This window comes from Leucopleurus acutus, assembly GCF_964270905.1.
Source record: "Leucopleurus acutus genome assembly, chromosome: X".
Classification (NCBI taxonomy): Eukaryota; Metazoa; Chordata; class Mammalia; order Artiodactyla; family Delphinidae; genus Leucopleurus; species Leucopleurus acutus.
This window is the reverse complement of record NC_139148.1, coordinates 12207433-12233947: the sequence shown is the minus strand read 5'-3', so window position 1 is coordinate 12233947 and position 26515 is coordinate 12207433. Positions and strand designations below refer to the sequence as shown.

General features: G+C 42.0%; 1 protein-coding gene across 1 annotated transcript; it reads right to left on the bottom strand.

The window, feature by feature from the left end:
* Positions 1 to 387: 387 nt before the first annotated feature.
* Positions 388 to 26461, bottom strand: ZRSR2 (zinc finger CCCH-type, RNA binding motif and serine/arginine rich 2). Its single transcript, XM_082864564.1, is given in 12 exon segments — positions 388 to 429; positions 433 to 878; positions 2958 to 3067; positions 3846 to 3901; positions 7611 to 7824; positions 14148 to 14266; positions 14874 to 14912; positions 17727 to 17813; positions 18007 to 18115; positions 22201 to 22291; positions 25778 to 25857; positions 26259 to 26461. Coding segments are annotated over 12 exon segments (1419 nt in total). The 5' UTR covers positions 26300 to 26461; the 3' UTR covers positions 388 to 402.
* Between the last annotated feature and the right edge of the window lie 54 nt (positions 26462 to 26515).

The window sequence follows — 26515 nt, the reverse complement described above, 5'->3', positions numbered from 1 at the left end:
TGGCCTCTCCCGTTGCGGAGCACGGGCTCCGACGCGCAGGCTCAGCGGCCATGGCTCACGGGCCCAGCCGCTCCACGGCATGTGGGATCTTCCCGGCGGGACACGAACCCGCGTCCCCTGCATCGGCAGGCGGGCTCTCAACCACTGCGCCACCAGGAAAGCCCAACCGGTTATATTTACGGGTCAGGAGTATAAATAATTTTTGTGTTGTATACATTTTATGTTTTCTAGGTTTTCTATAGTAAGCACACAGATTACCGGAGAATAGAAGTATTTTAAAATAGGGTTCCAGGCTACATAGGCTTTTGCCAGACTTGCTAACCCACGTGAGCTGAGAGCCCTCTATCCAACTACGCAGCCGCCATAATAAAGGGTGTACAATCACTGAAGGACATGGTAAGTTTATTTGGATTTGGGGCTGTGCAGAGTTCAGTCTCGGCTCCCCGACGTCCTCCTGCCGCGGCTCCTGGACCTGGAGGAGCTCCGGCTGTGGCTGCGGCGGCTGCGGCTGCCCCGGCCACGGCTGCGGCCCCTTTTTCTTCCTCTGCTTCGGGAACTGTGCCTCTCCCGGCTTTTGGACGCGTGCTTGTGGGATTTCTTGCCCCCGTGGCTCCTCCTCCTCCTCCTCTCGGCCATCCCGTTCCTCTTGTAGGAGTGGGCCGGCCCGGGGCTCCTCCTCCTCCGCGGCCTACTGTAGTAGTCGTCGTGGCGGCCCAGCCGCTCTCTCCTCTCTGAGTTCTTACTGAAGCAGGAGCCAGTCCGATCCGGAGACAGGTACATGTCTCGATTCGCTTCCCAAAATTCATTGTTGGGATTTCTGAACACGTGAAGAAAGTTGCAGTGTTTCCCTCTTGGACACTGCTGTATTTCAAATAAACCTGCAGGGGCACAGTGAGGAAACGGCATTTACTGCTCGCACTTCATCCTTTTCAGAAGGTACATTTCTGATGTTCGCTTGTGATAGGACTATTTTCTCCTTACGTACATTGATGTCATAGTTTGGTTCTCCGAATTTCAAAAATATTCAATGCTCTAACAAAGGGCACTGTGAAAAGTAACAGATAAGAACTTTTAATTAACCAGAATGCCCTGTTCCCCTACTGGATTATGGTGTGGAGTGCAACCGAACCAATGGCGACCACATTATCTTTTCTAGGCTTTTACCATCCTGCTGACAATGCAGATCCCTAATTAACAGTGAAGAACCAGCCCTGGGAGTCCCCCTGGCAACATGCTTTGAGGGCACGGTGGTGGGAGGACCAAACCACTGACCAAAAGAAAGAGCCTATCGTAAGTAGAAGATCCTCTATTTTCTTATACTTCAAGAAGATGATAAACACTGGCCTAATGCTTTAAATTTACCAGGTGCTTTTAACATGGAAGATTTTTGTCAAAGGTGAAATCTACTTGAACAATTTAGAGATCTTTTGGGGATTTTCAAACTTTTTTAAAAGCGGTGAATTCCCTAAATATGTAAAAGAGTTAAAAGTGAAATACCTCCATACCACACACTATATACAAAAAGTCAGTCAAAATGGATCAGAGTCCTAAACGTAAGCTATGAAACTATAAAACTCTTTGAGGAAAACATACAAGTAAATCTTTGTGACACGGGCTAAGCAATGGATTCTTAGATATGACACCAAAAGCACAAGCAAAAAAAGAAAAAAAATAGAAAAATTGGACTTCCTCAAAATTAAAAATTTTTGTGCTTCAGAGGACAACATCAGCGTGAAAAGACAACCCACATGATGGGAGAAAATACTTGCAAATCATATCTGCGATAAGGGACCTGTCTGTAGAATATATCAAGAACTCTTACAACTCAATAAGACATATAACCTAATGAAAAATGGGCAAAGCATCTGAACAGACATCTGTCCAAAGATGATATACAGTGGCCAATAATCCAATAATAAGGACACGACAAAATGCTCATTAGTTACTAGGAAAAAATAAAGCTGTTATTTAAAAAATAACAAGTGAAATAAATAGTTTCCTGCTTTGGGGGAGTCAAAGTCACATTCAGAAGCACCTCACTGAAATGGAGAAAACAGACCCATCTCTTTCAGCACCCCAGTCTTTAAATCAGGCATAATGGTTCTTCTGGTTTGCCAAAGCAAGGAATTCTAAATTCCTTTTTCTTCTCCCTTCAGATAAATGGTTTTTAAGTGAGAGCATCCATTAAGACCGGGCTGCCAAAGATTCAGACTTTATAAATTATAGATTTTGAAACAAGAGGTTTTAAGCAGGCGAGTATAAAGCAAAGCAACGCAAAGGGTAAGGGAAGTGGTCCCGTAAGGCATGGGCAGCTCCTCTCGTAGCTCCCGGAGCACTTCAACAAGAAATGGTTCGGCAAAGCCCATCTGATAGAAATCAAAACAGAATGAGCCCTTCAAAATTGCCAGCTACTCAAAGGACTGACTCATTTCCTGACTTGGCAGCCACTGTCTGATGAGTCAGCCTGACTGAATGTGCCCTGACCAGGTTCTACAGCTATAATCAATCTTTACGACACAAAAGCTTGTATTTCAATAAGGCAGGAAGTGTCATAGGTAATGTTTTAGGTGGCAAAGATGACAGAAGGTTCATTAGGGATAAAGATGGGAAAAAACCCAGCCCAAGTGAGGAGCCAATGAATAGAAAACACTTCTGAGACTGCAATCAGGAGACGGCGTCCCTGATAGACACAACTTCTCAGGCTTCCTGCAGAGCCCAGGACTTCGAGCACTGACTCTGTCACCTATACATTGTGACCCCAGTCACCTCATCCATAAAGTGGCCCACAAGGTTGGTTACAGGTCTAAACTGTGATGTGCTTTACATAATGATCTCTGCTCATCTACCAGGTGAGGCAAAAGCTATGCTTCACACCTTGAAAAGGTTGGTTTTTTTCCTAAAACTATTCCTTTATATGACAGTGGAACAGTGGGGAAAAAAGTCACGTTGTATTTTACCACAAATTGCCATTTTCCATCGGGTCACTGGGCAGAATTCGCACTGAAGCTGTCTTCCCGCGTACCACCGTCCATTAAACAGAGAAAAGGCTGCTTGGCATTCTTCTTCCCTTGAAACCACAAATTAAAGGATGCACTTTAGAGTAACTTTCTAATATGCAGATTAACCCTACTGTTAATTAACCCTTGTATTTGTTTACTGTAGGACCACCTAGTTCACTGCCTTTGTGCTACCTAGGGAGTCCTTATTACAGCATTCAAGGTCCTGAAGCTCACCTTATTCAGGAATCGTTTTGTTTTTTAGTTTTTTTTTACTAACCCTCCCAGAGGTTTTGATGCAAGGAAATCTACTTGAGTCAAAGCTTCTTAAACCAAAAGATTGGACCATTAAAAATGCAGAAGTGTTTTCCATTGTCACTGCCTGTTCCTTCTCAGCTCAGATCGCTGTCCTTCCTATTATTCAATACAATGGTTAATTTATCCCATTAGCCATGGCAGCACAGGCAAACAGCAAGACGAGCAGAAACAACACACTAACTGCTTGCTCTCTTAGCGGGCCAAATGCACACTCAAATTATTTGGGGCTTTTATTTGGGGTTCTCTATTCTAGTTATCCCTTTTCAGTTTGTGTTTTAATTTTAAAATTATATAAGTAAAAAATTAACTATAATGCAAAAAATTAAAAACTCTCTAAGTATACGAAAAATGAAATACAAATATACAGTTTTCTAATCCTTTCCATATTTCTAGGTCAGCTCTTAATATTTACATTTTTAAAAATACCATGCATATGAAAGGTATATATTCAGTGGAAAAATCCCAGATGTCAATGTAATCACAACACTATATTGTGACAAATGTGAAGATGTTTATGTTTAGAATACTTACGATTGATATTGAACATACACATTGCCCCTCAGATGAGGTTCCAAGTTGCAGCTGACCTAAGGAGCAATGAAGAATTCCATCATTAGAAAACAAACAAAAAAGGCAAAAACCTAAGGAAAAGAAGCCCTCCAGTCATCAAACGCATTTTTTGTCCAGGCCAACATTACCAAAAGTTGTTATCAATCAAAGATTCCAAAATTAAGATACTACCCCACTCTTACGTCTATTTAAGGCATACTTCAGCAGACGGTAGTGTTGCAGGCCCCAATTACCTGATCCCTGTTGATCCTGATTCTTTTTTGTCCAAAGATATGAAATGCTTCACACATGCATAAAAATACAGAGACTATTTTAAAAAAAGAAAAAAAATACAGAGACTAGAAATCAGCCCCTATATACACCACCCAGATTTAACACTAACATTTTCCATTTTTGACTGAGAATGTTTAAATACATAAAACATGAAAGACCCAGTTGAAGCCCTTTCATCCTAGTCTTCTCCCTCCTCCATCACATAGGTGGAACACTATCCTGAGGTTGGGTGTAACCTTCACATTCCAAACACACACACACACACACACACCCCTATCTACACAGACACAATACCCACAGCCATACATACACACAGACAGGCATATACACATATATCATATGTGTGCCATAAAATATATACATATATTATGTACAGACATACAAAGAAGTGTGTGTCTGTTCTGTACGTATGGGTATACACATATTTATGTACATATATGCTAAGAAGCACGTATATATATTGATAAACAATATACAGTATGGCTTTGTACATTTTAAAATTTTATATAAATAATATTTATTTCACATCCTTTTTTCAAGATGTAATCATGTAAACTTAATGACTCATTTTAAACTACTAAATACTGGCTATATCAAATTATCAAATATATTTATCCACTCCTCTAATGATGCATATCCAAGGTGCTTCCAATTTTTCATCAACAAACAGCGATGCAGTCAGCATGCCTGAACGCCTCTCTGGGCAGTAGGACTTTGTCTAGTGTGCATGACCGGAAGTAGTATGCTGATTTGTAGGTTCCATGTACTTTCAACCTCACTAGGTACTAACAAACTGCTCTCTAAAGTGGTTTTACTAATTTACACAACGTCGCCCATGCTTGATATTAGAATTCATAATTTTTTTCCCGATGGGTATGAATAACATCTCATTTTAATATGCACTGTTCCCATTACTTGTGAGGGTGAACATTGACCATTTGTCTTAAAAAATGACAAATCTGATTTCGTTTTACATAACGGTATAAAAAGGTCCTTAGGGCTTCCCTGGTGGCGCAGTGGTTGAGAGTCCGCCTGCCGATGCAGGGGACACGGGCTCGTGCCCCGGTCCGGGAAGATCCCACATGCCGTGGAGCGGCTGGGCCTGTGAGCCATGGCCGCTGAGCCTGCGCGTCGGAGCCTGTGCTCTGCAACGGGAGAAGCCACAACAGTGAGAGGCCCGCGTACCGCAAAAAAAAAAAAAAAAAGTCCTCAAATACTCATACTAATGTTTAGCATTTCTTTTCAAAATGAATCTATCGATATAATTTTACAACTTAGTTGCAGAGTATTTTTATTAGAGCATCCCAAGAGAGGCAGGATGCGCACTGACTGACAGTACTGACTGACACCATCCTTAGAAGAAAGACTGGGGGGGTTTACCTAGTGGCACAGTGGTTAAGAATCCGCCTGCCAAGGCAGGGGACACGGGTTCGAGCCCTGGTCCAGGAAGACCCCACATGCCGTGGAGCAACTAAGCCCGTGCGCCACAACTACTGAGCCTGAGCTCTAGAGCCCATGAGCCACAACTACTGAGCCCGCGCACCTAGAGCCCGTGCTCCACAACAAGAGAAGGCACTGCAACAGAAGCCCACGCGCCGCAACGAAGAGTAGCCCCCGCTCACTGCAACTAGAGAAAGCCTGTATGCAGCAACAAAGGCCAATGCAGCCAAAAATAAAATAAATAAATAGATAAATTTATTGGAAAAAAAGAAAAAAAAGGAAGACTGGGGACTTTCCTGGTGGGCCAGTGGTTAAGACTTCACCTTCCGCCTTCCAATGCAGGGGGTGCGGGTTTGATCCCTAGTCAGGGAGTCGGGGAGCTAAGATCCCACATGCTTCTCGAAATCTTTAAAAAAAAAAAAAAGAGAGAGAGAGAGAGAAGGAAGACTGAAAGGCCCCAGGAGGCCATGTGAGCCGCACCAGGGCCCTTAGAGATCATTTAAGCCAGTGGTTCCCAAAAACCCGTTATTAATTTTCCATGATGAATTTGATGTTTTGGAAATTTTTCTACTAAAAGTTTATTAAACAGCTTTCCATTTATAACTGCCAACGTGATTAGCATGAGCCTGGCTGACAGAATTCTCAACAAAAGAAAAAAAAAAACTCCACGGTTAGTAGGTACGGCCTGTTGCAGATAATGGGGGTGATTTCCATTAAGCAGCCTGAGGTGTTGAAAGCTCCAGCACTAACTTCCCAGAAGCGGTATGATGTAGGGACCCCATGCGGGAAAACACTGATGTAGTCCAGTCCTCGCCCTTCAGGGATGAGGAAAAGGCACAAAGAGGCAAAGAGCCCACGGCTAGTCAGCACACCAGCTCCTCAGCGGTGCTTCTCACGTGGCACCGAGTCGTGTGTGGCCAGGCACTTAGAAGTACTGTGAAGACGGGAAAGTGCATGCAACAGAAAGAAAAGGTAAAGGGGAAAGAGAAATTTTGAAAGAATTTTTTAAAATCTTGAAATCAGTAGTAAGAAGGATAGCCTTGAATTTCACGAGGGCCGCAGTTGCTCTGTTTCTTAGCTGTTCCAAATTTCCACTGTCATTTCCAACTAGCAGAAAAAATTCACAGCTTTATTCCTATCTCTTTCCAAATTATGGGCCATTTCCCCCATCCTAACATAACAAAATCATTCAGGTTCGGATCTGATCAAATTGCAGACAGCAGGAGACTTCACTGTGCTAGGATTTGACCACTGGGCCCAGGAGCAGCAGCCATTACACCTGACTTCACGCTTGCTTTAAGGAATGTTTTAAAATAACTCTGTAATCTGAACACTTCTTTTACCCCCTATGCTGCATCACAAACCATGACTCTGGGAACACTATTTTCAGTATTGAGAGTATTCAGTGAATAAAAACAAAGTAAAAATAAAAAAGGAAAAGGAATGAAGGTTTATGTTCTTGGGGAGCTCCAAAAGAACATGCACCTTGGGTGGAAGCTGCAAGCAGGCACCATCAACACAATACAGTAACAACAAATCAACCACCTCGGTAGGTGGAGTAAGTAGACGATTGTCACACTCTGCTCTCCTCGGCTCTAGGGGAGACCAACCACGGGAGGGAGGGCATTCCGCATCATACGCAGCCCCTAAGCGAACGCTTGGATACCTATTTGCAGAGGACCTTATGCAGAGAATTCACAGGCTGCAAAAGAATGGGACCATAAAGGTACTGAATGGATGAAATATCTTTTCCCATCAAAACCTCAGAACCCAGGAAATGTCATGCTAGTACCTGTTTAAGATTTCAAGTAGTACCTCAACCGTACTGGCAATGAGGTGGATGGAGAGAGAGAGAGAAAGAATTAACATTTCCTTCCAACATGGCGCCAGGCCCTCCACCATAGCGCACGTCCCACCCAGGCAGAGAGCCTGTGCCCTCGCTTTCCCATCCCATCTGGTGCTTCAGAAGGAGGCGAACTAGTCCCGTCCTCCACGCGCACTGCATGTGCCCACCTTGAACTGTATCACCTTCCCCACGTTCTTGAACTCGGGGAGCACGTCGTCATAGAAGTCCAGGAACTGCTGGTAGGTTTCCTCTTCGCTGTACTCCAGACTTGCGTCGGGGTCATAGTCGTCCCTTCTGCACTGCTCCATCCCAAATGTCGTAAACATGCTTTTAATAAGAAGGGTGGGACTTGATGCCGGGAAATTGTGTTTACGTGAACACCTGCGTATGAAGGAAAAACTTCAGCATTCCAATGGTGAGAAATTACACATAAAAGGCTTGCTTTAAACTGTGAGATACTCAAGCAACTTAGCTGTTTCAACTGAACTGTAAGATGATAAACCCCATTCAGACTTTAAATTTCAACACTTAAAACTGTTCTAGGGCTTCCCTGGTGGCACAGTGGTTGAGAGTCCGCCTGCCGATGCAGGGGACACGGGTTCGTGCCCTGGTCCGGGAAGATCCCACATGCCGCGGAGCGGCTGGGCCCGTGAGCCGTGGCCGCTGAGCCTGCGCGGCCGGAGCCTGTGCTCCGCAACGGGAGAGGCCACAACAGTGAGAGGCCCACGTACCGCAAAAAAAACAAACAAACAAACAAACAAAAAACTGTTCTAAGGGCTTCCCTGGTGGTGCAGTGGTTAAGAATCCACCTGCCAATGCAGGGGACATGGGTTCGAGCCCTGGTCCGGGAAGATCCCACATGCCGTGGAGCAACTGAGCCCGTGCACCGCAACTACTGAGCCTGCGCTCTAGAGCCCACGAGCCACAACTACTGAAGCTCGCACGTCAAGAGCCCGAGTTCTGCAACAAGAGAAGCCACCGCAATGAGAAGCCCGTGCACCGCAACGAAGAGTAGCCCCCGCTCGCCGCTATTAGAGAAGGCCCGCGCGCAGCAACAAAGACCCAATGCAGCCAAAAATAAATATATTTAAAAAAATAGTATCCAGCATTAAAAAAAAAAAACTGTTCTAAAACTGACCAATATATTGGGTCTTATTAAAATGTAAGGTTGGGAATTATTTCCAAGTTCAGATGCCATTCAGCTGCCTTTTACTGAAGTTCAGGAAGGCTTACACATGTGGAAGCACCGGGAAAGAGATGCATGGGCATGACGGAGCGTGATGAAAGGCACACAGACACCGAGCATGGGACTCCGGACAAGGCGAGAACAGTGCAATCCTGGTTCCATACAATCGCCAACAAACCCGACACTTAGAGAAAAGGGTATTCTGAGAGTTTCAGCTAAATGGATCGCATTTCATAGTTTTCATGGCATTTTTATATTCTTTTTCTGATCCTTGCAAACTGTTAGGACAGCCAGGGCTAGTATTTTCTCCACTTTGAAAGAAAGAAAGTGAGGCCTAGAGAAGCACACGTACCCAGGTCACATGGCTGGGGAGAGAAGATCCCAGAGATCCGAGCTTATCGACAGTCTACTGCCTGTGTGTTATATGATGTGCTAAATGTAAGGAATTTCTCTTTAATGAAGGTTAACCATTGTGAAGAACAATTTTCTTTTCATAGCTTAAACTGGACCGGGTTGTAACTCAGTAATTTTAAAAAAAAATCTTTTATATGAGTTTACTTTCTTATTTACTTCCTTCTCCTCAAGTAAAATGAAGGAAAAAAATGCAGTTTAGGATTCCAAATCATCAAAATTTTCCTGATTAAATTTCTAGTTTAAAAATTAGTTAAAACAAGAACTTTAGAAAAAAAAATCCCCAGAACTTTGGAAGAAAAAAAGTTGAAAAACAAGGCAGGTGTTAGAAAAAAAAAAAATGGCCCTGAAATGAATAAATGTTTAACTCATGCTCACTTTCCAGTGTCTGTAACATACATCTCTGTACACCTAGTGAGACAATGCACACAGAATGCCCCGCATACACCATGCCCAGCTCAGAAATGGGCAATCTGTGTTCATTAAAGTGAAATTTTCTATTTTTCAAAGGACCCTCCTAGATTATTCGGTCAGAGACCTTGTAATGAGATCCATCTTCCCAAGGACAAATACCCACAGAAAAAAGAACGAGGATTCAACCTGGTTGGCAGTGTTAGCAGAACCAGAATTTTACAAGTATGGAGCACATACAGAATTAAATGAGAAACCAATTTAACAAGGTTAAAATTCTCATGGGATTATCATAACTGAATGAACTTGGCTCTATAGTACCCAGGATGTCAAATGAACATTTGTGAGTTTTGGAACAGCGCCAAAGTCCCCATCTAGGGAAAAATCCCACTTGGCCTAGAGATAGTCCATATAATCTGAGTGTATTTAAGGCCAGCCCTATAGGTTCTACTGAAAAGTCAGCTAAGACAAGAGATATTTGGGAAGGCAGTCTAAAGTTGTGGTATCAAACCCATGTGATTCTCAGAATCACCTGGGAAGAACTGAGATTTCTCAGGTCCTGCCCTAGACCATCTGTTCAGACCTCCAAGAGTGGGGAACCCATGTTTTCAGAGTAACTTCCCACCTGGTCCTGAAAGTTAGCCATGTTTGGGGACTCCTGGTTTAGGCCATGCTATTTACTCAGATCCTTGAATCAAGTAAGACTGCCACAAAATCATGTAGCTGGACATTACCTTAACCGAAGGACAGCCAATAAATGGCATGGGTCTCCAAATGCCCCCTCAGGTAGAGCTAACTGACTATGCCTCTTTTTCTTTTTTCAGGGGAGCACTCCAGGCACCCACTACCTTTGTCCTTTATAGAATCAAGCTACATGCTAAAGGTAGACTGTGATTATTTACTGAAGGTCTTTGTGAGAAATATTCTCATGAAAATTACATATGCAACTGTTAATAAAACATCTATCAAAGTTACTGTCCACCTTCCTACTCAATGTCTTTATACAGTATTCCACGGGAGAAATATTTAGACTCTGATGCCTGGAAAATCTTTGTCTTTCCAGAGATCCCACTCATTTCCTTTTTGGTAAGAACTACATAGCTCATTTCTGCCTGGGATGGATACAACTCCAAAGCCAAATGTATTGTACGTTCACAATAACTCACTTTCTTCTCCTTTCCTTGCTTTCAATTTCTTTTATTTTATTAAACTTAGTGTAGTAGATTGTGAGCCTTCTTTATTTTATTTTTCATAAATTTATTTATTTATTTATGGCTGTGCTGGGTCTTTGTTGCGGTGCGCTGGCTTCTCATTGCGGTGGCTTCTTTTGTTGCGGACCACGGGCTCTAGGCGCACAGGCTTCAGTAGTTGTGGCACGTGGGCTCAGTAGTTGTGGCTTGTGGGTTCTAGAGCTCAGGCTCAGTAGTTGTGGCACACGGGCTTAGTTGCTCCGCGGAATGTGGGACCCTCCCAGGCCAGGGATCGAACCCGTGTCCCCTGCATTGGCAGGCGGATTCTTAACCACTGTGCCACCAGGGAAGCCCTGTGAGCCTTCTTTAAATCACTTCTGGAAACAAGTGAGGTATAAATAACTACTCTGATTAATAAATTTTACTTTTCATCAGTGATTATGTTCTTTTAGGACCAAAAAATAAATAAAAATTGAACTCCCCTCAAAGCTGTGACTCCAAGTGCAAAAAGGTTCTAGAATCAAACTCGTACTAATTACAAAAACAAAGCAACCAAAGAAATGCTTAGCTTACGGGAGTGCTTGATGTTGTGACAGACCTTAACAGAAAAGAACAGTTGTATGATCTGGAGCAAGTCACTGGGGCTCTCTGTGAAAGGGGGGCAGTATCTTTGTTTGAAGGGATGGTGCTGGATTTTATAATTGCTGGTTTCATGGAATCTTATTTCACAACTGATCACTTGAATCATGCAAATACCCAAATTGCTCTCATACTTTTTTTTGATAGTTGTGATGGTGAAATTTCACATGCCTGTGAGTATATTAAGAAAGGTTCACAAACTAAGCCGACCACCGTCAATATTTCCTTGAAACGGCCCTCAGGGATGGGTTTTGAGAGCCTGACAGTCCATTCCCCTTTTCACAAATAAGTACTGTCAACTGATTTCCTGAAACCACTTAGGACATCTCCCCTTCTCTCACTTATGCCCAGCAGAAGACTCCAGAATCCGATGACCACAAGTCTTCACATTTAGGGAAATGTTAGAAACATATCATAATTGAGGACTCCTGCAGCTGGGAAACCTTACATACAATTTGGTTCAATCCCCCACCCCTACCCCACCCCCGCCAATGCAAAGGTGACTCACATTGAGTCTCAACTGTCTTTCAAAGCTAATTCACTGTACACTTTTTCTTTGGTGGGGGATGTTTTACATCAATCATTACTTTTTTTTTTTTTTTTTCGGTACGCGGGCCTCTCACCGTTGTGGCCTCTCCCGCCGCGGAGCATAGGCTCCAGACGCGCAGGCTCAGCGGCCATGGCTCACGGACCTAGCCGCTCCGCGGAATGTGGGATCTTCCCGGACCGGGGCACGAACCCGTGTCCCCTGCATTGGCAGGCAGACTCTCAACCACTGCGCCACCAGGGAAGCCCCAATTATTACTATTTTGATGAAATTAAACATACATTTGGGAAACACTTCTAAGGATACGAAGGGGGATAAAGTCTTTCTCCCCTCCTTAGTTCCCAGTTCCTCAAGAGGAGACTTTCACTATTGACCGGATCCTGTGAATCCTTTCACAGATATTCTGGGCATATACAATCCCAGCTATAAAATATAAGAGGAGTCACAAATACTACATTAGTGACTCTCAATCCTGGGCCCATCAGAAACACCTGAGCACATTTCAAAAATTAGGGTGCCCAAGTCTCAGAAACTCTGATTTAATCAATTTGAGGTAGGACATAATTTTTTTCAAGCTTTCTAAATGATTCTAGTGTGCATCCAGGGTTGAGAACCACTGTTCTTAAAAAATGTAAAATGATGTGAAGGCTTAAATTAAAAAAGAAAGAGAAAGCTAGAGAAGGTTCATATTTTCAAAGAAGGAAATAAAACAGCATGGATAATTTTATGAATAAAATAAACGAGAGACAACATATAGTTTCTCACTAAATACATATGAGTTTTCCTATTCATACCCCTTTTTATGATGAATAGGACACTAAGATATAATTAGATCTTTTCTTCTGCAGAATGAAAATAATTAGATTTTGCCTCAGATGGATTTACTCACCATTATGAATTATTTATCTACTTTAAGCTGTTCATAAACAAGCCAAATTATAAAACTCACCATTGCCTGGCATACGGTTGGTATTTAAATATTTGCTAAATGAATGAAAACATCAACACTTAGTTTTCCACATGAATGTCTTGTTTTAAAATCATTGATCCAAAAGAGGGAGGGAAGCAGAGTGTCTCAGAGAATAAGGGCAACAGTAACGAAATGAAAATACGAGCAAACACTCAGAACTTGCCATGGGCCTGCCACGTTCTCCCTGCTTTCCCTGCATTCACTCACAACTGCCTTAGACGAGGGGTACTGCTTTTTTTTTTAATTTTATTTATTTATTTATTTAATTTAGTTATTTTTGGCTGTGTTGGGTCTTCGTTTCTGTGTGAGGGCTTTCTCCAGTTGCGGAGAGCAGGGGCCACCCCTCATCACGGTGCGCGGGCCTCTCACTGTTGCGGCCTCTCTTGTTCCAGAGCACAAGCTCCAGACGCGCAGGCTCAGTGGTTGTGGCTCACGGGCCTAGTTGCTCCGTGGCATGTGGGATCTTCCCAGACCAGGGCTCGAACCCGTGCCCCCTGCATTGGCAGGCAGATTCTCAACCACTGCGCCACCAGGGAAGCCCGAGGGGTACTGCTTTTAATCCCCATTTTACAGGTGAGGGAACTAAGGCACAGAGGGCTTAAGTAACTTTCCCACCTTGACAGCCGCTAAAGCCAGATGTTGAACCTGGTGTCTGTTCCTGACTCAGAGCAGACTGAGAACACATATTAGAATTTTCCTCTACTCAACTTGGATCCTGTCTTTCACAGATATCCCTTTGGGCATGCCAGTTTTTGGTTTTTATTTTTGCGGTACACGGGCCTCTCGCTGTTGTGGCCTCTCCCGTTGCGGAGCACAGGCTCTGGACGCGCAGGCCCAGCGGCCATGGCTCACAGGCCCAGCAGCTCCGCAGCATGTGGGATCTTCCCGGACTGGGGCACGAACCCGCACCCCCTGCACTGGCAGGCAGATTCTTAACCACTGCACCACCAGGGAAGCCCGGCATGACAGTTTTTAAAGCCTCTTTTGTGTACAGTGTTTGCCATTCAAAAAATAAAGCCAGACTGCTCCAGTCTTTTGAAACAGATTATTTCCCCATCCCAGGTGTCCTATGTGGACTAATACAAGTGCAGAAAGGAAATAAAAGCAAAAGGTCTTCAGATAGCTGTGGGAGGAACGCAAAGGAAGCCCTGCCAGAGAACTGGACGAAGCCCACCCAGAGAAAAGGTATGGGGATGTGGAGGAAGCAGGGGATGCTCAGCTGGGGGAACCGGAGCAGCAGCAAGAATGCAGCAGATGCCTATGAACATTTCAAACTCCAGCCCGTGCCAACTCAAAAACCTCAACATTTTGAGTCACTTAACTCTGACACAATAAAGCAAAATTGGTTACCTATCTCCGAATCTGCAAGCTCCTGTTTTACTGTAGAATGGACAATTAGCTCGATCTTTTTCCATTATCCTCAATTCCATGGGTGGTTCTGGGTTTTGCCATGTGGTGCCATTTTCCAACTGTTAAAAATAACCATGACTTTACTTGGTGTTAAAAATCCATGAAGAAGTAAATGTTTAAAAGGTATTCGAAATATTTGGGTCAAAAATAAAAACAGATTCATGTAAGAATATACACATTCAAGTTGTATCACACAATCTAGACTCTACAAACAATTGTCGTGAGACAGGGGCTATATGTCTCTCCTGGCTCCCAGTCACTGCCCATCATCAGGCATCGATATGGCTACCAGGAGCAGTCACCAAAGTTTCCCTTCGGTCCATCCATTCCTAAAAGGGTTGAAGGACTTCTTAGGGAACCACCCCCTGAGACCAATCTAAGTTACTGTGAATCAAGTTAAACCATCCATCTGGGCGTAAGTGTGTGTGATGCTGGTTACACACACTTTAAGGACTATAAACAAGTCCAGTCCACCAGGGTGATCTTTGCTTTTGTTCATCAGTTCAATTTTGTTGTTGCTGAGGTACAAAGCACAGAGCCACGCAGGTGATTCCCACATTCAGACAGGATCTAAGTAGCTTACCACGAAATTAACATTATTGGAAATATTGTTTTTAAAGAAATGTTCATCGGTCTCAAGTTCTTAATGAAAGGTTTTGAAAATACCTCATTTTCAGCCTGCTCCAGCATCTTCTGCACAGCTTCCTACAAATGGTGCAAACATAGGACTAATGAAAACCTCAAAGTCAGGTAAGTCACATCTGGTTTCTCTGGTTAAGAATCTCATGTGTCACAATTTAAAAAAAAACTTATGCACACAAAAGGCTTCAGGTTCTAATTTGCTTTCTACAGCACAGATCTTCTGAAAAGCTTTCAAAAGACATATAGCTGAGAATCTTCATTCAACTAGGACATTTAACAGCACACATTGCAAAACATAGTCTTCTAATAATTTCAGTAAGAGTAGGATTTAGTAGATTTGAACATATATTCCACATTCTAGTTTTTAAGATGAAGTATTAGTGAATATCATAAAAGACAATGCTAGCTGAAACATCACAGACATTTAACAGACGCTACATTATGACATGAACAGCAGCAACTGGGATTGATAAAAAATCTCAAACTTTCCGATAAGGCAAAGTCAGTCCTGAAATATGCCAGTAAATTTTGACCTCCTTGGCATTTAAATAAGTTTTAAATTATGTTCGACAGACTTCTCTTCCCTAGCTCCTTAAAGCATTACATAGAAGACTCATATGTCTAGCTGCTTACTTGATTAACTCTGCCTGGCCATGTAAGGGTCCTCAGTAACTTAACGTGCTCAAAACGAACCTCACTCTTGCCTACCCCTCGCCCATCTAAATGCCCATCTCAGTAAACGGTGTTGCCATCTGACCACCTGCTCAAACTAAAAAGCTGAAAGTATGACTTGAATTCCCTTCCCGGTCCATTCAGCCTACCAGCTAGAGTTCCGCTGACTGTGCCACGACTCACCCCAAATCTCTGTACTTCTCTGTATTAAGCACTACTGTCATCCAAACCACCATCATGTCCTGTCTGGAACAGCAGCCTTCTAACTGGTCACCATATATCCACTCTTGCCTCCTTGGTCACCACTCCCCACCCCCATCCCCCATTCTTTATACAAAAGTCAGAATGATCTGTTAAAAGTAACGATAAATTAGATGAAGTCAATCCCTGATTAAAAACCCTTTAATGGCTTCCCATGACACTTCAGGTAAAATCCAAACTCGTCCTTCCCACCCAGGAGGCCTTACATGAATGACCCTGCCTACCCTCCTGACTTCCTCCCCACCCCTGCTGCTCTTTCCTTTGGTCTCTAGGATTCAGGCACCCTGACCTCCTTTCAGCTCCACGCTCAGGGCGTCCCCCCTCTGCCTGGAGCCCTTCTCTCTGAGATCTCTGCATTCAGGCGTCAGCTCACACGTCGGCTTCTCCCTGGAGAAGTCTTCCTTGACAGGCAATCGAAAGAAGTACTTTCCTACCCCAATCACTCTGTCACATGACATTCTGCCTTCTTTCTTTTTTTCTTCTAATGCTTTATTCCTTTATACCGCTTAACATTACCTCAGAGCACTTCAAATGACCTTGCTTGCTTATATTCAGTTCCGCCATCTAGAAACCGAACTCAATGAGTACAGATCTTTTTCGCTGCCCTATCTCCAAACCCTAGAGAAGCATCTAGCTTACAGGAGAAACAAAGAATGCAGATCCCTTTATATATGCTTAGAATCGACTTCATTTTACCCACTTCTCCTTAATGTCTCACCAGACTTCCTTTGAAACAAAAGCGTTAGCTTTTATCTGGTGCCAGAAAGACCTCAGTTGAAGAACATTCCACTGTTAAAATGGGAATTTATTACACTCTACTAAAAAAATAACAAGCTCCAAAAAATTTCCTGCCCCCTAAAAACTTAGCATGATCTCGCCTCATCTGGAAAGCAGTACTCAAATAAGGGTGGTTAAAATTTGCACTGGAATTAACTGATGGCCTGAGACAAAAGAAACAAAGGTTGCTTCTACCCCATCATGACCAGGATGTAAACAAATGCATTTTCCCCCGTAATCTGGTGATTACCCAATTTTATGCTATTCATACATAGCATTATCACAGAAAAGATACATCCTGATGAATCAGTCAAGGAAAGATGAGCTGTGATATCTTTGAAATAAATACACTGTTAAGGAACAGCAGCAAAATAGACCAAAGCAATCTTTAAAAACAATCCTGGAAGATATACAGGATATATACATATACCTTATAGATTCTTTGTGTGTGTGAGCAACTATAGGTTAGCTACAATTGCCTTTATAGCACAAGTTAGAAAGGAAGTCAAGATTTAATAACGAAAAATATTTCCTCATCCCTCAATATTTGAGTCTGATTTCTTTCAATCTATTAGTTCTTGCTGACATGTCCAAAGCAGTGAAGTCTCTTATGAATCAAACAAAGGTGGAAACTATATAAAATAGTATTCTCTAAGTAAGTCAACCCATATACAGCAAAACCTCCGAAGAACACCATTTGCTCTAGAGTGGTACAAAGTGTAAGGCAGGGGCCAGCTGCCGGTTTTTAATCAATACAACAATAAGGTTTTATTAGAACATGTCAACACCCTTCATTTTCGTGTTACCTATGGCTGCTTTCACGGGACACTGGCAGAGTTGGACATTTTCAACAAAGACCATACAGACCATAAAGCCTAAAATGTTTACTCTGGCTCTTTACAGAAAAAGTTGGCCAATCCCTGGTATAGAGAGTAAGATCGGCAGAGATGAAGAAAAACCTTCATTTAAGGCATCTGCCACAGCACCCACCCAAAGAAGAGCATCATAAGGAAACGCTAGTGTATATCCAAACTAAAAACATGACTCTAAAGAAAAAATCAAGTCCAAACCTGACATGCCTATAGCTTATCCTTCAAGCCTATCACCCGCCCCATCCGCTCACTAAGAGGATACGCAGTGCATCTATCCTCCTGTGACTGGAATCACCTCTCTTTCCTTCTTCTCCTGTAGCTTCTGCTGCTCTTCTTCTCTCTCTTTTCTCTGCTGTTCTTCCCATTCTTCCTTTAACTTTCTCTTTACAGAGGAAAAAAGAAAGAAGAAAGGTAATTATTTTTCAGACTCACTTTTTTACAACATTTCACATATGGGGCAAATAAATGAAAAACTTCAACACTGGTAAAATGGATAATATCCGATTTTTAAAGTTCAAGGTATGTAACTCAATGAGAGTCGTTTTGGTTAACTGGTTATCTGATTAATACCATACCTCTTGCTCTTCCTGCCGTTTTCTAGCTGCCTCTTCCTTTTCCTTCTTTATTCTGAATTCTTCTTGCGCCTTCTGTTCCCGCAGCAACCACTCCTCATGTAATTTTTGCCTATTGATGTAACGATGTGATCAGATAAAAGAAATGGGCACTAATCTACAAATACATCCACACACATATATGATAGCAAATGGGATTTTGGGAATGACGAAAGTATCATGAAAGATATTTTCTAGAAAGCAGTTAAGTGGAGGTAAGAGGATCAAGAGATGCGTAGTGATATTGGAAAAGCACTACATTTTAGCATGTCCTCCTAGAGGGTGACAGCATAAAATCACTACTTCTCCATTTCCTATCTGTAATATCTTTACACAAAACAATGATACTCTAGCTTTCCCTTTAGGTTGACCACAGTGATGTGTAGGTGCCAATAAAGTGAGTAACATCCAGCTTTTCACATTCAGGAAGTATTACCCTTCCTGTTCTATGCATTTTGAAAGTGCCCGTCGCAGGATTGCAGCATGATAAAAACCTGACATCTCCTGCTGTAAACCCTTGGACTGCTACTCTTCACAGCTGAGAGACTCCTGTGGTTTGCCCCAAGCACCTAACTGCTGAGAGAAGAAAAATAGAACTACATCGTGATCGTGTCTTTAAAATAAAGAAAGCTATAGGTTGTAAGAAAAGATGACAAAGAGTTACAAAAACAGATTAGTGGGTGTCTAGTTTATTTTTAGAAATGACCAATTATAAAGAGTGATCTTATCTTAAAATGGTGTCTCAGATATCCAATACCACAAGTTTCCGACTTAAAGATGGGTTATATTTCAAAAGTTTATTAGCCGATTAAGTGTTTAAAACCTAGACTGCATTTTCCCACTGAATTTGTAAAAGGAAAATGAAATATGAGAAACTGTTCTATATTACTTCAGGGACATTAGCAGTTAAATAAGGTTTTATGTCTAGTCTGGGGACCCAACCACAATTTCAAATACTTGATGGGAAAAAGTATTCCATTTCCAACTACAGATTCCAGGAACCCATCTTTTAGCCATAGTAGACACTGGCATGTTGCATGTGTCAACGTTCCTGTGTATGTCATAGAGTATATGTAAATGTTTCAGTGTGCAGAACTCTGATTCATGAACCTTTTGAGGAAGATATTCATTGTAAATAAACTGAACCAAAGTGTATATATATTTAAGACCACAAAAGAGTAAAATATTACAAACTTTAAAACTCAGTAACTTGGATATAATACTGAGAACTCTAGAACTCTGGGCACATAACTCTGTCAACCCCCTGCACTAAGAGACTTGAGCAAACTCTAGCATGCCTTTTAGCAGCATAAGGCTGTGTCCCTAGGATGACCCCATCACCTCCCACCCCCCAAGACATTAAAATGCCTGCCTGAGAAAACTCAATGCTGCCTAGAAAATGGACTGTTTGCTCTGGCCAACACCTGATAATAGGCCTCTGCCTTCCCTCTCCTAGAGCATTACTCAAAAGGGCTCGTAATTATGAATATGTGTCTCTAATTATGAATATGTGTCTCTAATTATGAATATGTGTCTCTTACAGCTCATAAGGGTCTCTCTCAAGGGCCTGAGAGCCATTCCTGGGAAATGCAGTCATTAAGAAGGATGAGGCCTCTGGCTCCCAGTCTCTGTGGGAGGATAAAGCCCTAACTTCCCTAACTGCCCACTAACGAACACAGCTTCCTGGTCACCTTCACAGGGATCAACTCCTGGTACTGTTCACTTTCCTCATTCTCCCTTTTAAATGCCCAAATCGCCTCTGCACAAACCAGAATGGAGCTCAGGTCTTCCCCTACTGTCAGGAGTTACTGAATAAAGTCTGTTCCTGCACTTTAATGTCCGGCTCTGTTTACCTTTGACACTATACACCTCCTTTTAAGTAGTACATAAAGCCATTCAGTATTTTCAAATAAGTTTCCTGCTTTTCAACAATAAAGTATTATGCAACTCGTATAGGAATAAACAAAAATCAAGGGAACACAAAGACATGTGTATGTGATTTAAAAGAAGCATCTAAGTAAATGGGAAAGCAAGAAAAATGACTTCCCTATTTCATGCTATACATATCATCTTTATCATTACAGAAATCTCTAGTAGTAAGAACAACCAGAGATATTACAGCACCTCCTATCTGCTCACACTACGTTAAGCGCTATACACTTACCACCTCATTAATCTCATTTAATCTCCCCAATTCTATGCTGTAGGTACTATGATTGATGGGTTTTTTTTTTTGGCTGCATCATGTGAGATCTTAGTTCTCCAACCAGGGATCAAACCCGTGCCCCCTGCAGTGGAAGCGTGGAGTCCTAACCACTAGACCACCAGGAAAGTCCCTGTTTATGTCCATATTTAAGGCGAGGAAATTGAAGCTTAGAGAGATTAAGCAACTTGAACACAGCTAGTAAGTAGCAGGGCCAGGACTGCAATGCAGATCTGGCTGAATCCAACTCCCTGTTCCCAATCATTACTACTTTTTTAAAATTTTTTCAGCATTTTCATATTTCCACCTATTTATGTGCTTATTTGGGTAACAGGAACTAATTACAAGAAAAGAAGCAACATTTCCAGTGAACACACTGAATAGCTAGACAGGACCTATAAAGTTTTTTCTCCTTTAAAAAATTATTTATTTATTTTTTATTGTGGCAAAGTATACATACCATAAAATTTACCATTTTAACCATTTAAGTGTACAGTCGAGTAGCATTAAGCAGATTCATATTACTGTGTACCACTTGGGGAATAAAAAACAAACTACCCCCTGAAAAATACCAAAAGAGAAAAAGAGCAGAATATTTTTGTCAACTTGGGATGGGGGCGGCCTTTTGAAATCAGACATCAAGGCTAGATATCATGATGAAATTGACGACATGGAGATCAAATTATGTGAGTAACACGATAAGCCAAGTTAGGACTGATGACAAATGAGAAAAATATACATCACACACAGGACAGATAAAGGATTAATATCCTTAATCAAGTAATAACATTGCTTGCACAACAAACTTAAAAAAAAATGAATCCCAAAAGAGAAAGGTGCAAGAACTAAGCAAGCTACAAATAGATAATATATAAAAAGATACTCAACCCTACTAATTAAGCAGTGTACATTTGAACTCTTCTCAATACTCTGTAATGGCCTATATGGGAAAATAATCTAAAAGAGAGTGGATATATGTATATGTATAACTGATACACTTTGCTATACAGCAGAAACTAACACAACATTGTAAATCAACTATACTCTAATAAAAAATTTTTTTTAAATGTACATTTGAAACAATGAAATATGACTTTTCACTAAAGGAGTTTTAAGAACTGATAATGCCTAGTGTGAGTGAAGGTGTGGAGAGATGGGCACCTTGCTTCACTCTTGGAAAGGCTGCAAACTGCAATCTGGATGCCCTTTCTACCTGCCCATCTACCTTTTACGTGTACTTCTCCTCTAGGCATTTTCCTAAGGAAATAATAGGACAATTACCATGGATTTATAATCATGGATACTCACTGCAACTTTTTTATAATAGTAAAAAGCCTGAATGTAAAATAATAATAAATTAATAGTAAATAAGAGTAAATTAATAGTACATGGTAAGTGAATGTTATTTAATAGTAAATAACCTGAATGTCCATCAGTAGAGAACTATAAATTATGAATAGAAAATAAATTATGCCAGTCATACAATGGATACTGTGTTGCTATTGAAATGGTTGAATTAGATCTCTGCACCAACACCGAAATAAATGTCCTATATAGCGAAAAAAGCAATTTATAGAAAAATAGGTATAAATATCATCCCACGATAGAAATATACATATATACTACATCTACAGTTTCTTTCTTACCTTCTTATTGGGGCTATCTTTGGTGTGTTGAGTTTACTGAAGCCCTTTCACTGTTTACACTTCTTAATTATTTGGATTTTTTTTCAAAAACATTTACCAATGAGCAAAAAGAGTGAATAATACTTTTGTTTTTAAAGACAATATCTTTTTTCAGCCCATCAGCTAGCGGTTTAAACAGTTTATCCAGGGTATTTTATAAGACCTATTTTGTATAAGATTGTATAAAGAAGACCCGCCCTAGTTAGCGAAGATTTAGGATATTCAAGTAAAATAACTGGGTTCGCAGGAAGCGCTTCAATCAGTGCTGACCTCTCTCTCTCCAGCAGCCTCTCTTCTTCTCGTCGTTGTTCTTCAATAAAGGCATCCGCCGCTGTCTCCTCCTCCTCCTTCTGTGAGAGTCCTGAAGGAATGTCAGTGTTTTAGTACACTATCTGTATATTACAAAACCTTGGTCAATAATTCAGGGAAAAACTTACATACAATTTTTCATCTTTACAATTATGGTACAAACCTGTTTTTAAAACTTGCTAATAATAAAGGGCCCCAATCGCCCAAATTGGAACAATGTGAACACTGAAAAGAACAATAATGGTAGTAGATAACACATTAAACTTAAAAAATTTATTGATGGTTCCATAGTGATACCCCAAAAGATGGTGAGGTGTGAGAGGGAACATCCACCTGTATAGAAGAATGGCAACTAAAAAATGTAGAAAGACTTAGGTAGAAAAGTCCTCACTTCTGCACCCCACTGTAGGAAGAGGATATTTATTTGGGAAGAGAATATTTATTTACACTATCTCAAAATATCAGCCCTCAGACGAGTACTAATTACAAAGGCAGGAACATCTTTTACAATGGAGCCATCTGATTGGCAACACTTAGACCACACTTGCATCATTAGGAGTGGAACAACTTGACATGAGAGGCCCCCTGATGTATGCAATGAGAGCTATACAGCATCAGCTTTGTAGTATTTTGCTATAGAGTGTAACCTGAAGCCAATCAGAAGACAGACTAATCTAGAATGCAGAGCATTCCACAAGACAACTGGCTTGAGCTTTTCAAAATAATCAAACTTGAATTGGGAAAGTTTAAATATGGCCTGTATATATATTACTGAATTAATGTTCCTTTGTTTAGTACTATGGTCCTTATTCTTAAGAGATGCAGGCTGAAGTATTTAGGGGTAAGGGGTATGGATATGCAACTGATATGCAAAGGGTTCAGAAAAAATTTGTACATATGGATCTATCTATATATAGAGAGAAAGTAAGGCAAAATGTTAACAATTGACAAATCTAGACGAAGGGTTCATGGATGTTTATTGAACCACTTTTTCAACTTTCTGTACATTGGAACATTTTCAAAATAAAAACATGGGGGCTTCCCTGGTGGCGCAGTGGTTGAGAGTCCGCCTGCTGATGCAGGGGACATGGGTTCGTGCCCTGATCCGGGAAGATCCCACATGCCGCGGAGCGGCTGGGCCCGTGAGCTGTGGCCGCTGAGCCTGCGTGTCCGGAGCCTGTGCTCCGCAACAGGAGAGACCACAAGAGTGAGAGGCCCGCGTACCGCAAAAAAATAAAAATAAAATGAAAACATGGGAAAATAAGTTTTAATATAATAAAAATTTATATCCTCTTCTACTCAGAATTTAAATGTGAGGGAAAAAAAGGAGGAAAACTGAAGTGATCTTAAGGAAATATAACAGAAGATCTCAGGCTAAAAGGAAAAAGATATTGTCTGTCACATATATTAAGTATAGGTCTAACCAAAGACTCACCCAGTCCTAGATAATCACCATACAGCTGACCCTTGAACAATGCAGTGGTTAATGGGCACTGGCCCTCCACGCAGTTGAAAATCCATGTATAACTTAGAGTCGGCTCTCCACATCCATGATTCCTCTGTATCTGTGGTTCTGCATCCTTGGATTCAACCAACTGCAGACCATGTAGTACAACAGTGTTTACTATTGAAAAAAATCCACATATAAGTGGACCTGAGCAGTTCAAAACCCATGTTGTTTAAGGGTCAAATGTATATCTAATTGTATTATACATGTAACTGTATATGGAATCATGCTACAATTTTGCAACTTGCTTTTTATCCTTCATGTTACCTTAATTTCTGATAATGCAGCTCGTTTCAGATTATTTCAAGTAGAACTGGGGGCTAAAGAGGCTACCTGTAATAGAGAGGTTGATACTACAGAAATTTCTACTAATCACTTGCCAATTCACTCTTATAGCAATCCTTACAGAATACTTCTATATTCTAGCCTTCTGTAATGTTTGCCCATGCAACGTGTGCTACAACCCACAGCAGCATTTGGTAGACCACACTATTCATGAAGCACCACTAAGTAAAGAATTGTGAGTTGGAGTAGGCCAAAGCAGGAGCAGCCATCCAGAGACAAGCGCTTAGTCTTGGATCTGCCATTAGCCATATATAATCACGAGCAGACCAGTGAGCTGCATCCTTCAATTGACTAAACTGCCAAAGGACACATCCACCTGCCTATTCACAGAGGCTCACTCCAAATGCACTTTACAAAGTTAAAGGGGAATAAAAAATCAATGGAATATGTTGGATTTAAAATATGTAAAGAAAAAGAAGAGTTTTTAAAAGTGGGGGCATGTTACAAGAAAACAGGTTAACAAAGTAAGGAAGCTGAAAACTTCAAGGAGGCTGGGAAATCACTAAGGGCATCAATAACGCCAACCTAACCTGTTTTTCCTTTTATCCCTGATGCTTTATCCTGCCTCTAGTGGGCCAGTTTTGAACGAATAAAACAGAGATGCTAATACAGGCTGCAGGGCAACGCACCGCCCCTTCCATTCTAAGTATCCCAAGTAATGCTACTGAAACAGTTACAAGGTAACTCCAATGGTAAGTAAAACCTCCATGGCTATTTTCTCAAGGCTGGAGAATCCTGGTTCCTTGAGTCTGTGGACTCCAAGAATTGTCTAGGATAATTTAACAGGCATATTCTGGCTAATGTGTATGGTAACCATTATAACTCAGTACTCCTGCGTGATTTCAGTGCTTTCGTCTGCATTTATAACTACACTATACAACTTTACAACTAAGTTCATTAAACAGGTAGGTTTAATATACAAATGTTAGATTCTGCCATGAAGGCCAAATGACACCACCATCAGTACAGATGAAGGTTCCACAGTATTTTAATAGGAAAAAAAAGTGATAAATAACCACAGGGCAACAGTAGTAGTGGCATTCCAAACTCCACTCAGTACCATATCCACGTTGTGAGCATCTATTTCCCATCATCCCTAACACTACATTAATGTAGATATGGGGACTTCCCTGGCGGTCCAGTGGTTAAGACTCTGAACTTCCACTGCAGGGGACTGGATGTATAATTGTATAATTTCACTTGGTTTTGTGATTTGTAAGTATATCGCTTTATAAGTCAAGTAAGTTTCACAACTAATTTTATGCATATATGTTTAAATAATGTCAACAAGGGGTCTCTCATGTTAGTGAAATTTAAGAAAAACTTGCAAAGTGTCTAAAACTGTCGACTCCTGCTGGTTTTACAAAGAAAACTATTCATTGAATACTTACTACGTGCAAAGGCTGGGCCAGCTACTGTAATTCGTAATGCCTGCACCTGTAATATTAGATACTTCATAAATACCTAACACGTAATCAGTGGGTGATGATTCACCGTGACTTCCCCCCCCCACCCCTTGAGTACGTTAACATTGTTTCTGACATGGGTCTAACACAACTTTTTGAGAGGCCGTGGCCACAGCAATTCTTTTTCGGATACGGTACTTGCTTTCCTTCTGACACTGGGGCCTCAGGACGGGAGTCGGGGGAGCAGTTGCATACACAGAAAACAGGATGAATCCATTACCTGAGTCTCTCAGTCGAGCGAGTTCCTGCCGACGTTTCTTTCGTTTCTCCTTCTTCAGGGCGGCCCTGTACTTTTTGTGGCTGGAAAAACAAGACACAAACACACTCCAGCGTCAGTGGCCGCACCTGCAACGGTGCCTGAGCTCCCCTCTCCTCCGCGCCCAATGACAGGAACTCGTTTGGGCGCTCGAAAGTGAAACCTTGCTTCCCGTGTTTTAATTACAGAGCATGCTGTTACCATCGCCTCGCCATCCCATGCGCAGACGGCAGGTCTTCTCCATCCCATCACCTGTACCCCTCCTCGCCTCCCTGAGCCCACAGACGCCCGCGGACAGTCCGGGGCGCGCCGAGGGAAGGGATCGAGCTGCCGCGGTGGCTTATCTGCTTGGCCCAGCTCCCTTTCTGCCTGCAAATCCTTCAACCCAGCCTCGGTCCGCTCCGTCCCCTTTTCTTGTCAGCTCACCTCCCCCAACCCAGCTCACCTTAGCTTCTCCGGAAACATCATTTTCTCGGACGCCGCCATCTTGCCAGCACCGCCACGCCCCGCAACGGTCGGCCGGAAGGGGCAGGCTTGAAGGCGTCCGCGGTCGCGCGCAGTCGCGGAGTCGCGGTCGCTGCGCGGCCTTTCGGGCTAGAGGGGCGGTAGCCTGTCTCCCCCTTGGCTGACCAAAGACGGACGACGGGAGGTAGGTAGCTCGTCTTCCAAAATCCTGCACAAGTAAATGTCTCCTTCTCGAAA